Genomic DNA, 16,081 nt, shown 5'->3' with positions numbered 1-16,081 from the left:
GACATAATCTTCTATTAGATTTTTTTTGTAAAGTGCTTTTGAAAGTGCTGGTTATTTTTGCTCTAGCAAATTTAAGAGCCAAAACTGCACAGTGGTTTATATGTTTCCAGACACTTCTCAGTACTTGTGAGCTGAGTGAGCACACAAACTGTTCAGTCTGAACGTAAGTGAAGAGTATTTTCTTCTCCCTTCTTGCCCAGATAAGGCCAGACCCACCACCAATCCTAAAAATGGATAAAACCATTATCCTTTATCCTGTAGCCAGCCACACCCACACCCACCTAGAGACCGATGGATACCTAAAACACAGGGGAGGAAATAACCGATGCATGATCTTCACATGTCTGACAGCAGCAATTCTTGTGGATGGTCATATCAGCCCAAACACTGGTGGTAGATTGCGCAAGTAATCATACACTGAATTCATTTCTTTGGCCTGACTTGTGTATTAGCCCGAAGAAGAATAGCCAATGACAGGGTCTTCATGGTAACCGAAGTGCCCAGAAGTCACTATTCAACAAGGGAAAGAAAAGCTTTGATTGTCAGGCTTCAAGTGCTTCCAACAGGTTTCTAAAGACAACAGAAATGAAACCAGAAGTTTGGCTCATTTCCGGTGTGGCTTTGATCCAAAGGTGCTTCATGAACAAGAAGACATCGGGTAACACAGCTAAATGGAAACTTTATGCCCACAGGGTTTCCGCTATGTGGAAAAGGAGGGTCAGTGCTGCAGCCAGTGCCAACAAGTGGCATGTGTAGCGAATTTTCCATTTGGCAATGTGACCATCGAGGTAAGCACTCCCTCGCTCTGCCTAGAAGGCTGAATTATCAAAAAGACCTCAGCATCTTTTCAACCAGTGTCATCCATTTTGAGGCTGGGAAGACCTCTAGGAGATTTAAAAATGTCTGTATTTCTGAAGTAAATGTAGATGTTTATACAGCCGCTCTCTGCTGTGCGCATCTCACAGGCACCACTGTGTTGAAAATTATGCATCTTTGGTAGAAATGGAAATCGTATTACTGCCCCTCCTCCTCACACGCAACAGAGAGGAAGAATTTGGAGGAGATGGCAACATAGCATAGTACTGCTCTTGCAGAGATACGTGAGCTGGCTTCACATCATACTGCTCCGATCTGGAAACAGTGTCATTCTCTTGCCCTGGAGATACAGGGCTAAGTAGTGTGAGTGAGCTAATACAGCTGTACTAGCACTAGTTCTGAATTTGCTGAGGCAGAAATCAGAAGTGGCGTAGCTGCTGTAGTGTGGTGTGACTTGGTAACACACCCAGGTAATACATCATGTCTTGTGAGTGTGGCGTGTAGACATGGGCTGAGCCTCAGGCTAGATCTTTGGTTTTATTACAGCCTGCTACTCCTGTGAATGGTTAATGATGCTGTCTCAACCAGTGACTACTGTCTTACATGTTATTGCTTCTCTGTTAGCTCTTGTGTTCCGCCTCTTTTCTGTTTCATCATTTTATTCCTTGGCAATTTATCTTGCAAGCTAGCTTCTCCTGTGCCAATATACAATTCTGATGTTTCCATGAGGAGGCTTTGCATTTATCCATTAACCTCTATTATGAAGACTTTTGCTTTTCTTCCGCCTATTAAAAAAGAGAACTGCATTTATCCATTAACCTCTATTATGAAGACTTTTCTCCTCTTTCACACTTTCTGCTTTTCTTCCACCTATTAAAAAAGAGAACTATTGAAATCCTTTAAAATACTTTTCTTTTGTATATATTTTATTCCACATACATCAACACGCCTACCTTCTGTCATTTCTGTTCATCCCTCTATGCTCATTCTGCCACCAGCTTCTGATTCTTTCCACCTAGGTGGCCACAGAAGGGATTTTGCATAGGCTGGTAGTGGGTGAGCTTGGCACATAATTTACAGATCTTAGTTCCAGACATCTCAGCACTTTCAGAGTGATATGAACAACCCAGTCCCTCTGCTAGTTCACTGACTGTATTACTGTTACATTATTCTATACTATATTGAGTTGGGGTTTTTTTCCTGTTTTTATTCAGGTTGGAAAGAGTTATAAAGCTCCATATGATAACTGTACTCAGTACACGTGCACTGAATCAGCAGGCCAGTTTTCCTTGACTAGTACAGTAAAGGTCTGCCTACCATTTGAAGAATCAAACTGTGTCCCAGTAAGTATTTTAGAGCCAGAAAAAAAGCCTTCTGGAATGAGCCCTACTGCTGATCTGGGAGTTTTCTTTACTGTTTTGAATGAGCCACTTCAGTATTTCTTGATCTTTCTGAACTGATCATCCTTGTTTGAAGGAAATGTGGCTTTTCAGCTGTGAATGAAGTGTCCCATGGAAGTAAAACAAAACTATTTGCAAACAACCCACACATTTTACTGGTTGTGGGATAAGCACTAGAACTTGAAAGATAAGAGTATTGGCACAATAGCAAGATGGGACTTTTCATCTCTTGAGAAACACCAGTGTTAAGAATGCAATTGAGCAAATGGTAACCCTACCATGGACCCCTGGGGGAACCGGTGAACATGGTGTCTTCTGATACGTGGTGCATCACTGAGCAAAGAATTGGTACGTGAATGAGCAAGGGGTAGCGTTCATGCCCTGGCTTTCAGCAGTTAGTGGTTTCCAGTAACTTTCAGAAGCATTATGGGGCTTCGCAGCAGATCTGAAAACCAAAACAGAAACAAAGAGAGACATTGACTTGAGTTAGCTTTGGGGTACGTTCTGCATAGGTCAGGCTGTTCAATTCCAGGAGCAGCTGTCATTCTCTGGGGCTGGGGTTTTTGTGCTGACTTCAATAGGACCTACATAGTCAGGCATGTGTCATGGTGTCTTATGTTTTAAGAAAATTCACTCCTTCGGGCTGGGGTTTTTGTGCTGACTTCAATAGGACCCACATAAAGTCAGGCATGTGTCATGGTACGTCTTACGTTTTAAGAAAATTCACTCCTTTCCTTGCTGTTTTTCTTTTAAGCAGTTTTATATATAATTGGTACACAAATAGATCTGACGAAGAATATGTGTTGGTTAGAGATCATAGAATGGTTTGGGTTGGAAGGGACCCCTAGAGGTCACCCAGTCCAACCCCCCTGCAATAAGCAGGGACATCTTCAACAAGATCAGGTTGCTCAGAGCCCCATCCAACCCGGCCTTGAATGTTCCCAGGGATGGGGCCTCCACCCCCTCTCTGGGCAACCCCTGCCAGTGTTTCACTGCCCTCATTGTAAAGAATTTCTTCCTTAGATCCAGTCTAAACCTACCCTGATTTAGTTTAAAACCATTTCCCCTTGTCCTGGCACAGCTGTCTCTACTAAAAAGATTTTCCCCATCTTTTCTATAGGCTCCCTTCAAGTACAGAACTCTCATTGCTGCTACTAGCTACTTAGCAATATCTGTATCTGAACTGTTCTGGTTATGTTTGCTTTCAATACAGGGGACAGTTGATGTGACTTCAGATGGCTGTTGTAAGACATGTGAGTGTGTTAAATCATTGATTGCCTATTCCAATACTGTTCGGTTCTCCCTTGCTTGTAGTGCTGTTTCTGCAGGCACTGGGAGTCTGCAGTTTCTACAGACTGCAAGACTGGTCTTAACAGCAGCAGAGCTGGTTTGTACCTCACAGCTGAGGTTAAAAATCCACTCACAGCTGAGGCTAAAAATCTGCCTCATTCTTCCAATGGGGACACTAAAATGCTTTGATCTCCTTTTCTGTGTTTTAAATAACTGAAATACTGTTAGTTTGAACTATGATTCTGATAAGAAAATTTGTAGAAAATAATCTCTGTATTCTTCCATCTGGAAATTGCATGGAAAAAAGGATTTTTTCTCTGTAGCATCCACCCAGAAATCATAGGTTGCTATAGAGTCCCAAATGTAATTTATAGCAATTTTTAAAAAGCCCAAACCCTTCATGTCTCCTTTAGGTCTTTGTTCAAGAGTATATTTACATAAACTCATACATAAGTCTTCATTTAAGCTGTCCACAAATAGAATAGTGCCTTGGTCAACAGGAAATTGCTTTGCTGAATTAGTGCCTCTTTGCACTCTCATTTGTTTTTTGGCTATGCATTTGAACTGTAAAAAGCCTCAGCAGGATGATCTGCCCTTCGTTTCCTAGCAGATACCTTTCAAAACATTTACTCCTCAGTCTGAAGAAGTCTCACAGAAGTGTTCTCCTATACAGGCATCGACCTACCGCATAAATGCAAGCGCAATATGAAAGAGCAGTACATCAGCCACAACAACTGTAAGTCAGCTTCTCCGGTCCCCGTGCCCTTTTGTGAAGGGACCTGCAGTACCTATTCCGTGTAAGTAGGAAACCTTTCTCTTTCCTTCCCCTTCTCTGGTCTTCCTGGGTGCTTGTTGCCAGGGGGTTGCAGCTGCTTGTCCCCCTTGCTGCTGCTTAAAAGGACCTGGTTGGGAAACTGGGTGTGCAGAACAGCAGCCACTAGCAGTGTGACTAAATGTCTTTAGTGTGATAGGAGTGCCTTATCTTAGTTAGGGAAATCAGTCCCTTTGAAAAGACATCAGCTACATTTATTAACTACTTGTTCTTAAACATGTCCTTTTGTGGGTTTTGAGCAGCTCTTTGGTCTCTGCATGAATTGTTCATTTCTGTCTTGCCAGAATGGGCCTAATGCAAAATCCACTGAAGTTACTGGGATTTTCCCCATTGCTGTTAGAGGATCTGGCCCTGCATGGCTAGTAGCGTCCTGAGGAAAGACTGTTACAAATAAGCAGAAAAATAGATAGGAAATTTTGTTCCTCTGCTCCTTAGAAGTGCCTCTATTTGGAGCAGCAAATACAGATCAGTTTGGGAAGGCAACAGGCAGCAGACTGATGAGCAAATCTCATTTCTATAGGTATTCCTTTCTCATTTCTATAGGTATTCCTTTCTCATTTCTATAGGTATTCCTTTGAGGCCAGCGAAATGGAACACAAATGCATTTGCTGCCATGAAAAAAGGAGTCATGAAGTGCAGGTGGAACTGGTTTGCGCCGAGCATAAGACAGTCCAATTCACATATGTGCATGTAGATGAATGTGGATGTGTGGAAACAAAATGCCCAAAGAGGAGAACGTGAGCATAAACCAAAGGAAACATTTCAGCTCCCATTTAATGCTTCCCTAGCAAGTGAGTAGTTTAGAAAACAGCTGTGAGTAATCTTCAAATGACCACACTTCTCTCTTGTGCTCTTTCCTTCTGGTATTATATGCAGTTATGGAAATTAGCTAAAGATTTTACTCTAAATGTTTGTAGAATAAACTGCATTTCGAAGTGGACTTGTTCTCCTGTTTTGGCGATGCTGCTAATGGGGCAAGGTGGCTAATGTCTTCAATCCCATAGTGGTGTATAAACCAAGGTTATTACAAGACATTCTAGAGACAGCTGATGCCTTTCAAAAGTCCTGCCTGAAGAAAGTGCACATTGTAAAACCACGACCATAGACATCAATTCCTTTCCCACAGCTGCAGTTCAGCTGGAGAGGCAGGACTCAGCTCAGGGGCACATTTATGTTCTTCTCCCCAGTGGTCCTGAGGCTACTTTGGCTGTGACTCTGGGTCGCTGGAGGAAAGCAAGGTGCTTTTTTCCTTCTGCACAGTGAGCACTACATCAGGAGTGTAAAAATGTGTTTTACAGACATACTACAAAATATTTGCATCCTTATTGTGATTCCTTATCTCACTGGTGATTTCTATTATTTGCCAACATCAAACTCTGAGCTGTCTGTCAGGTGAGAGACTGATGCTCAGTCTCACTCCTGGCTACCCGACTGTGATTTGTGTTATACACAACTGACTCCCGGCTAGCATGTCCAATGGCACTGGTGGCAGAATCTTACGTGGACAGGGAACAAAATGGTCCAACGATACCCTCAGAGTACACAAGGAAGGCAGATGCTTCTGCTCCTTGAGCAATTTGGTCTTTTGTGACCTGACAGAGAACTGAGGACTGTGACTTCCTTAGAGAGCAGTGTCCTGCAGCTGGCGGGGAAGGGGGGGGCTTTTGGAATTGTTTTGAAGGGAATGCTTTTGAACTGACCAAGTAGGTATGAAGTGCATTAGCCTTTATCTTTCCATTTTAAAATGCTGCAGCTATTGAGCACCAAGTAATCTTAAATTTAATTCTTTTTCATCATAAATCGGTCCGGTTAGTATCAGGTTACTTTCATGTGTACTGTTTCATTATGGTGTTACTGATCTTAAAATCATGGGAATCCATGACTTTGAATAGGCATAGGAGTTGAACAGTACATATTTTTTTTCACTCTCACCTGAGAGTCCCATGCTTATTGGGTCATCACTGTGATGCGATAGGACAGTCTGCGTTATGCCTCTGCAGGATTCAACTCAGATTGTTTTAACTAACCTGTTCTCCAGCCCCTTTCTGGAATGATTTATCTCCGCCTAAGACTGGTGGAAGAGCCCTTGGGAAGTTGTCAGTTTCTCAGCTCTGGGTATTCTGGGTAGCCAGCTTAGACAGCTGAAGTCAGAGGAGGTGAATTTCATCCTTTATTTTTATGCTGTTTCCTTATAAACAATGAAAGAGATGCTAGGTGTACCTAACAATCACAGTGGGAATAGGCACACTGCAGGTATCTTTGGGAAACACAGACAACAAAGTCCAACAAGATGTGTGTGCTGAAGTAATGAGTTATAGAATCATAGAACATGTCGAGTGGGAAGGGACCCATAAGGATTATCGAATTGAACCTAACACTCCATTCCCAGCCTCTGCACTCGTCAGTAGACCAGTTTGCTTGATCATGAAAGATAGGAATCTCCAAATAATTCAGTTAACTGTCAGTGCAATTCAGCTCCCTTGGAAGGCATGTGTTGCAATTGCTTGACAGTGAGGCTCATGTATAAATTTCACATTAGCCCAGAAAACATTCTTGCTGATACAAATCAAGTGCACGCATGCTTTTACAATGCAAAGAACAGCAGCAAAAAAGGACATTCCTTTCTTTCCTCTTTGCCTTTCCCTGAGGGTGAAGAAATCATTCTTGAGTGCTTTTGTCATCAGAAGAGTAAACAGACTCTGTAAGTAGTCAGATACACAATCATGTAAACCCTGCAAATCAATCACTCTCAGCAGTATGACTTAGCAAGAACACAATTAGAAACCTTTCCCATCTCTACATTATCTTCAGGTGGGAGAAGGGCATAAAATACAATCTAATCTTACCAGGTGTACTTAGATTTTGGTTCTGTGTGTTTCAGTGATGATGAGACTTTATACAGAAACCGAGAATGGCATTGATTTAAAGGTATACTTTCCTGTTCATTTTTGGCATGCATTTTGCTTTTCAGGCAAGTGAAATGTTGGAACCAAAGGCATATTCCCATCTCCAGAGTGCTTTTGAACAGAGGATCATTTGAAACTTCACATGCTCCTTCTCCATTCCCAGTTATACCTGGCACTTCATTTACTCACTCGGTCTAGCATCTAACTGCCCTGTGCAATTATACAGCTCTGATGGCTGGATGTTAAGGTTAACTCATTGGTCCTCTGTTCGCAGGTGCAGAGTCCTGAGATGCAGCCAGCAAGGCAAAGCCTCTGTAATGAGGACTTTCAGCTTCCTCAGCTCAGAGGCAGTCAATGAGTCAAACATCTCACCCCACGCACCCACCCAGAAATGCACAGAAACAAAAATCAGCCTGACTGCTGCTTGATCTTGGGAAAGCGTTACATTGGAAGCAAATAGATATAACGACCCACTTGCAAGCTGGCCCTTCTTGCTGAGTGGCTCTGCCTCTGCATGCAGCAGCATTGCTGCTTGCACAGAGCAAGCTGGACTGCAGCTGAAGTCTGTGTGTCCTTCTTTAGGCTGTTATCACAAGCCCCCTGCCAGAACTGGCAAAGTTGAACATAGGCGGTTCTTCTAAGAAAAGCTTCCCTGTGAACGCTTTACTTGACCATGATCCTGCTGCTGCTGTTGTGTGGCTGCTTCTCACGTGTGCGCGGTCAAGCCCTCATCTGTAGCCCTAGGCCATCTCTTCCAGTTAGTGACTGGTCTCTGCAAGTTAAACATTTCCCTGGCGTAACTCAAGAAAAATCAGTGGCATTGTTCCAAGTACTGTTTCTTCCTTTTGCGTGAATTCTTTACACCAGCATCCACTTCAATGGGGTAACCCCAGGAGAAGCAGCATTCAGCTGAGCCAGTTGGGCCAGGGCTCAGCTGGTTTCAGCCTGTAGCCATTCTTTTCTTATCATGCGAGGATGGTAATCCCACTCACTGAACAGTTCTGAGGCAACACACCAGGAAATACTGTCCCATATTGCTAAAATAAATATTTGCTGGAGATACTGCTTCTTGTCAGGTGAACAAGTCCTAGGCACTGGTGTACGCTGAGCCTGGGTGGCCATTCTGAGATGAACTCTGACTTGCCTATTGGTTTGTCGCTTGGAAAGGTCAGTTCCCAATACTACTTTGACGTAGTTTAGCTAAATTTTTGTTTGGCTTTTGTTACCAGTTATTGGTGTTTGCAAGGAGGAAAGGAAAATTGAAGGTGTGCTCTGGTTTTTTATTTGGGGAGAGGCGCTGTTCTTTTACAAACTTTTCCACTGAGTGGATTCCCTGACTGTGGAATTGGACCTCTAGTGTTCTCTACGGTGTGCTGTATCGATATCAATCTATTCTGGTATCTAGAATCTTGAGCTGAAAACAAAGACTGTGAACTGTAAATGCCCTCTAATGCAGAAGGGATTGTTTAAAAGAATGCTGCACCTATTTTGTTTCAGTGTACCAGCTTAACAATTAGAATGAGAAAGTTGCAATGTAAACATGAAAAAATTTGCCTAAATATCACTCAGGGAAGTTATCTGATTAGTAATAGACCAGAAAAGAAAATAATCTGGCAAATTCGATGGATCATCTTACATGTAAGGGGGACGCCAAGCATTGGGTGGTCTGAGAGCTGTGTCTGACTCTTCTACAGATTCATGTGCTCAAATACATGTTCTTGGCCTTTTTTATATTTCCTTTCTGATCTAAGATAAGGATGAAGGAAGGCCTTTGTTTCTTTTATGTGATAGTAACATTTAAGTTCATAAAGCCTTTTTGCAGTAGTATATAATATGCTATTTGCAAACCTTGAAGAGGCCACACTCACTTTTGTCAGGCATCCCAAACATCCTTGAGGAGAAAGAACTGTGACAATTTTCAAAAGACACCAAAAAAAAGGTATCAGTTGTGAAAATCTATCTGGTTTTTACACTTCAAAGGATCTGATTATTCAGTATCTTTAGGGCAACAATGGAGTCTCAGTTTACCTTGTACAAGGCCAATTCTCACATCCATTTAATTCTTTGACAACAGCAATCCCTCTCTCAGGAAAGCAGCCCCATTTGCCATGTGCCCAAGCAATTGGCTTCGTGTCAAAAGCAGACCAGGGTTTGATCATGAAGCTACAGAGAGGTTGTAATTTCTTATGCACTTTATTTTTCTCTAGGTGTGAAGACCCAGTTTTCATCAGTAGTCTCTAAGGCAGTTTAATTGATACTCACTGGCTTTAATTTAATGGGTTTTTTTAATTCAAAGGGAATCTGTCCAGTGGCTTCCTGTAACTGTAGGTTGATGCCTCTGTTTATAGATATCCCTGTTCCACTCGAGCTTGCTTTCTGTGAAGGCCTGCTTTTAAAATATCCTCCTTGTTGGAAAGAAAATCATTGAACTACTGATCCTCCAGAGGATCCAGTCCAGTGAGTTGTCCCATTGATACGAGTGAAGAAATCAAAGAGGACTGCGTGGGTAGGCTCTGGTTTATCCCATCTACCTAAAAAACCTGATGTATAAATTAGGACTTGAGGTGCTGTAATCTTTCTGTGTAGTTACTGAAAATTGCTATGCATCTTATGTGGGAGCTCAACTGTCTTCTGGAAGTGCCCCCACCTCTCCCTCTTTTGACTTCATAGGCAGTCTAAGGTAAGTACAGCCCTATCTCATCTAAATCCTTTAAAGCAACATAAGAAGTTAATCCCAAATGCCAATTTTATATATTAGTAATGGGAAATGCCAGACGTTTGCTGCAAATTCTGCCAACCCCCTGTCCTGCCTTGAACAACTCAACCATCCTCAGGACTTTCAGTGGAAGACCCTGTCACCCTGATTTCTAATAAGAATGATTCTGAGAACAGTTTCATTATTTTTGATAGCCCTTTGGCAAGGGCTTCATCTCACTTTTAACATTTGTACCGGTCTTGTGAATTTTCCCTTTACTCCCTTTTGTTCTTTTAAATGTAGGCCTTACTAACTGATCTCAGTCTCAACCCTGACACAGAGTGAGTCACATTTAACCTACACCGATGTCCCTTAGGACTCCAGCAAATCAAAGGGAGTTTAAAATTGGGCTAGCTTAGCAGGCAGGGAGTTTGCTGCCATTTCTGTGTGTTTTATATGTAGGTTAGATTCAGCTTGAATTTCTGAAGACCACTGAAGAAGTGCATAAACCCTTTTGTGTTTCAGCTCCAAAATGTTTTTTTCCATGTCTGCACCTCTCCCTACACTGCTGTTCAAAGATAGTCATGAGGCAAGTCTGTTGCCACTCCTTTACAGCATCTTCCCTTCACTTCTTTACATACCCAGATATTTTTTTATATTGACTGATCCAGTTCTCATAATGCCATAAAAACCTGGCTTAAACCCAGAGTTTAATCTGACCCTCAGTGAGTATTGTTCTATAAACAAAAGGCTACCAAAGTGCAGTGTAGCCATACCAGCTGCTACTTTATTGCCTGGAATTGGCTTTTCCCCCAGGGCTATTTCTCTCAAGGACCACAGCAGATACCTTTACATCCCCAAGTGCCCCAACTAACTTCTAGCTAGCCCACTTATTCTTTCTGCTTGCTCTTGATGATGTTCTCGGACTTTTTCAGATGCAGTCATTTCAGGTTAGGCATGGAAAAGATTTCCTGGGTATGTGATATATGCTATAAATCCATCTTTCTTTACTGTTACCCCAGCAAAATTTTCAGGAAATGCTACAGTTTGTCACACCCTTCCTAAATAACTAGTTTGGGAAATCCTTCAAAGAATATTTACAGCCTGCAATGTTTGCTCTGTAATACCTGACTGGAGGCTGTTTACTGAGAACCAGAGTAGCCCCTGTGGCATCAGTGTGGATTGTTGTTCTCCATCACCAAATAAATTGGACTGGATAGCTTCCTAAAGACATCTGTGCCTTTCCAGCAGCAAGTAGTCGATTGGGTGACATTTCGGTATTCTAGGTTATGCTGCTCAGACTAGATTATAATAATGACCCTTATAGCTTTCACAAAAGGAAAAGCAGTTTCAGGCACATTCTCACCCTACATCCACACTTTCAAAACTGGATAATTAGGTATTTGACTACTGGTCATGCAAAGATTTCTGGCAGAAACAGAAGTTATGCCTATTAATTCACCTTTCCCTCAAGGTCAATGACTTGAAAAACATCTGGGGGGAAAAAAAAAAAAAAGTTCAAAAAACCCACAAAGTTTTCCCAGTGGTCTCATATTTTTCTTTCAGAGCAATGCTTGAGAGTGTGCTCAGCTTCTCTGACATGTTTTTACTAATAACTGATGAATTAAGCTGCTTGGTTTTGATGTTGATTTTTCACTGCAGAGTAAGACTCAGTGAAAGGAGTTTCTTTGCATCCTGGACATGAGTGTTACCACTATGTCTTGTATCTACCTGACCGATATTTGTCCTGGGATATCATGGCACTTCTGACAACAAAACTGCCTGTTCTATAAAAATCCTGACGAAATGACTCATTATTTTATGTGATGAACAGTTCTACATCACTGTGTAATATCACCCATGCTTGTAGATACTGGGGGATTCCATAATATTGTTACATTTCAGTGGTACTGAATCACTTTGAATTCTCTGGTTTCTAATAGCTTTGGGCCTGATTCTCTTCTAGTTTCTAGTTTATAAATCTGGGATAATGCAGGATTCTTTTTTTCTTTTTTATCACAGCTTTTTGTTACAATGTTAAAACTTACCTACATTTTTAGTTTTTATTTCCCTCATAAGGTGGACTGCCTTGCCTAAGAAAGATTCTCTTTAACAAAACAATAAATAACAAAGTTTTTCATTATCTTCAGCAAAGACGAATACTTTGTACATAGAGCTTGTAAAACACTGCAGGCTCCAACTACTTGAACAAAATAGGCTGTTAATAATGCATGCAAGGGATTATTGGTAATTAAGAACTGTTTCTCCTTGTTCCCGCAGTCAAAACAACAGAGCAAACATTGAAATAGGTCATCGTTGTTGCTAATGGATTCTGACTGGACAAGCAGGTCCTGCTTCGTCTGCACAGCTTTCTCTGAAGGAAATACAAATTAGTTATGTGTTCAGTCTGCACTGCAGCTGGGGACGTGAGATGGGTCAGTACTGTCATTTAGAGTGAAATATACGCTTACACCAGCAGAATCTGGAAGTGAGAAAAGCCCTTGCTCTCTGTGAAAAACCCAACCTGTCATTCGATACGAGCTGACATTGAAAGCAGTGTTACGATGTGACAGAAACGTGGTGTTACAGGAGCCCTAGCCAGCCAGTTCAGTGAAGTGGAAATGTTTTTTAAAGTAAAAAGGGTTCTCCCATGCCAAAAAAATACCAGATACTTCCAGTCCCTACAGCTGGATTTTACTAGCATACAAAATCATGATCTGCAACAGCGTGACTCTGCAGAAGAACTGCAGAGCTGTTGGACGAATCTGATTTTAAAAGGTTTGATTAAATATGTCCCCTGTCAGCTGTGTTCATGAAGAGTGGGTCCCGTCCCCCAGTCCACCCCCTTGCCAGCACCACTGGGGTTGCTGGGGCTTTCCAGGGTCCCTGGGAAACCTCCTTCTCTCCCTTGCCTCTGAAGTTTGGCTTCGGGTCTGCCCTTGGCTGCAGAAAGCCCTCGCTCCTTCGCTCCCTGTCTGCACCCCTGTTGCAGGCTCACCCCATGTTTCACACCCTATTTAGATTCATCTGCCCTCCCAGATCTTCTCCCAGCTAATCCTCTGCAGTTACTCTCAGGAAAGGAGCCATCTCCCCTTCCTCGAGAGGGTCTACTTTGGGCTGCAACAAGTTATGGGCAAGCCCGAGCATCAGTGTAGACTGGGTGATGACAGATTTGAGAGCAGCGCTGCAGAGAAGAACTTGAGGACTGGTGGACGTAAAACTGGACATGAACTGGCAATGTGCACTTGCGGCCCAGAAAGCCGATCACACCCTGGGCTGCATCAAAAGAATCAAGGCCAGCAGGTAGAGGGAGATGATTCATAAGAAAGATATAGAAAGACTCTTTACCAGGGCCTGTAGTGGCATGACAAGTGACAATGGTTTTAAACTGCAAGAGGGTAGGCTTAAATTAGATATAAGGAAGAATTTTTATATATATATATATATATATAAAAAACAGTGGGGGGACACCAGAACAGATTTCCCAGAGAAGTTGTGGATGCCCCATCATTGGCAGTGTTCAAAGTCAACTTGGACGGGGCTTTGAGCAACCTGATCTAGTGAGAGGTGCCCCTGCCCATGGCAGGGGTGTTGGACTAGGTGACCTTTGAAGGGCCCTTCCAACCCAAACCACTCTATGAATCTATTATTTTAAGCGTTGGCCTTCTCTACAGATACACTCTTTAACAGAATGTGCAACAAACAGCACTTATTTTCACTAAACTGAAAATCAGTAATGGCTACTTTGGGGACTTTTATTCTTGATAAACACAAAGACCAGTGAAAAGCATGGCAGTGCTCTGCATCCCGCTTAGGCAGAGGAAACCACTCCAGTACCTACTACCACCACCAAAAATGCCTCCTTGCATGTTCTCTGGGCCTCCGTCTCTAACCTGCAAAGGCATACCAGCTGATTTTCTAGTTGTTTGACTTGAAGCTGGTATCAGCCTTTTTGCAGGCTTTTGTCCCACAAAATTATTAGCAAGGTAACCACAAGTTGCAGTCATTTCTGCCTTTTAACAAAATTCATGCATAACTGCATCACTGGAACAGCAACCTCTTGCAAATCTGTCTCTCCCCTTCAGTGACTTTGTTACTCGTGGGCTCACTACGAATACTCAGCATGGCATCTTACTTATTTTACATAAAACCTGGTTTTCTTTGAGAAAAGCTTTGCAATACTGTGTCAGAAACTAACCTTGGTCTCTGAACCTTTTGCAGTATTCTTAAATGTGACAAATTGCCAAGGTTAAAAAAGCCCAGAAGTGAATTTTTTTAAAACTGTTTGACTTACTTAGATTAGATTACTATACTGCTATATTCATAATATTATTTGTGCTCTGGCTTTTAAATTATACCAGGGGTATTGTGGGCATACCAGAAATGGAACTTTATAAGGTGCTAGTTCATTCACTTTGGCAGGCCTTGATCTTTCCTTCACAATATCTAGCAAGCACAATTAATACAATGAAGCTATTAACAGAACAAATTAAAAGCCAGAAGTCTATGTTACACCTAAAAGTACCGAGATGCTTTCTCCTGTTTTGGGAGAGGATTAGACTAAACTGCATCCACAAAGGTGAAATTTTAAGATAAAAAAGCTGCAGTTTGACCATGTGTAAATCCTAGGTAAACACTTCCTTGATTTACTGGAATTTTTTTTTTTTTTTTATTTAAGGGAAACCTGGAGAAAAATTATTTTTAAGCCACTTCCAGAGATAAATTACTTGATGGCCTTCTGTTTTATTAAATATCAGAATTTTTAGCATGACGAAAATTTTACTTATAATCCTTATGGCTATAATTAACTATTCTTAAATATTTTTTTAATTTTTAAGATATAATTTATTATTTCCTACTGTGTATTTTGATAGCCTTTTTTTTTTTTTCTTCTGCTTGCACCAGGGTCTAGTGCAGTCATATTACTAATGGCATGTTCTCAATACATTTATATCTCAGTTATGGAACATCTTATTATGGATGAGTTTACAGTAGTTTTAGCCCAGGATATGCATGTATAGAGAAAATATTAAGTACTGCTGATTGCACCACCCTTTAAGTCCACTTGAAACAATCCTTTGTTGCTATTGCAGGTGTTACTGGTTTTACTTAGGCCAATATAAGCCACAATAAAATTCACTGAAGTCAACAGAACTTGAGTGAGACGATAAAGACGTGGTGTGAAGAGAGTTATTCTTTTGTTTACAGTAAAGCATTAGATTTGTTACTACTACAGCCATTTTATTGTATACCAATCCTGCTTTTTTATATATCCTTTATCGTAGTTCTCCTAATTCTTGCTTACAACCATAGTTCTTCTTCTGTGTGTAAATATGTTTGTTGAGAACCAAAAAAATGATCGGATGCTGACAGAGCTTTTTCAGGTGAAGGATGAAGAGCCACTTTGCATATTTTGGTGCACACACCATCTGCACCCAGAAAGTCAATAGAAGAAGGGTGGAATAATCAGCACATTTTACAGAGGTATTTGCTTTTTCTTCCTTAATCTGAAATCAGATATAGTTTGTAAGCCATCAAAAGTGCAAGGCCCTGTAATAATTTTTCTTAGGGAATGGCAAAGGCAAAAAACCTAATGGGTTTAAGGTAGAGATCAATGCACTTATGAAAGATTACCTGATATGATTCCTTCTAGATTCAAGAAGGGATGCTGATGACCTGAGAACTCTCTTCCACTTTGAGGTTCTTAACAAATTTCATGGGTAGACCAGGGACGTGAGTTTTAGTGGCACAAGTCAGGAGCGCCATGTTGATGCTTTTAGTGCACATTAAAGTCCATATTGCCTGTTTGAACTTGTTCCTGACCGTTGGCGTATTTCTGTACAGGGAGCCAAGTTAAACTTCATCCTTTTGCTTTCAGTACATGATTTGATATAAATCATGGCTGCAATGACATGTCCAGACCTTTGCGAGACTAAGCATTTAACATAGCTTACATCCTGAGCTAGCGTTCCTTACCCAGCTTCCACACTGGCTTTATCATTTCTATTATAATTGTGGTAATGTCACTGAATGTCACCGAATGTCACCTTATCTTATCTGTGACCCTTTCTTCACCATGAATGTGCCGATCTCAAAGCCTGAAGTTAAATCAAGTGACCTGGCTTTTGTTTTTTGCTGCGTC

At 41.5% G+C, this 16,081-nt stretch overlaps 1 protein-coding gene across 1 annotated transcript in view; it reads left to right on the top strand.

Moving 5' to 3' along the window:
• LOC104124916 (mucin-5B) overlaps window positions 1-5,079 on the top strand; it is a 44,888-nt gene extending 39,809 nt beyond the window's left edge. The window contains exons 43-47 of the mRNA XM_009637299.2: window positions 693-788; window positions 2,031-2,159; window positions 3,430-3,469; window positions 4,180-4,303; window positions 4,905-5,079. Of these exons, the coding sequence (XP_009635594.1) occupies window positions 693-788; window positions 2,031-2,159; window positions 3,430-3,469; window positions 4,180-4,303; window positions 4,905-5,079 (564 nt within the window). The remainder of the gene's footprint in view (window positions 1-692; window positions 789-2,030; window positions 2,160-3,429; window positions 3,470-4,179; window positions 4,304-4,904) is intronic.
• The last annotated feature ends 11,002 nt before the right edge of the window (window positions 5,080-16,081 follow it).

Source organism: Egretta garzetta, unplaced genomic scaffold (genome assembly GCF_000687185.1).
Source record: "Egretta garzetta isolate BGI_Z169 unplaced genomic scaffold, ASM68718v1 scaffold44, whole genome shotgun sequence".
NCBI classification, from domain to species: Eukaryota; Metazoa; Chordata; class Aves; order Pelecaniformes; family Ardeidae; genus Egretta; species Egretta garzetta.
Note: the sequence above shows the minus strand (reverse complement) of the source record. Positions and strands in the feature narration are given on the sequence as shown.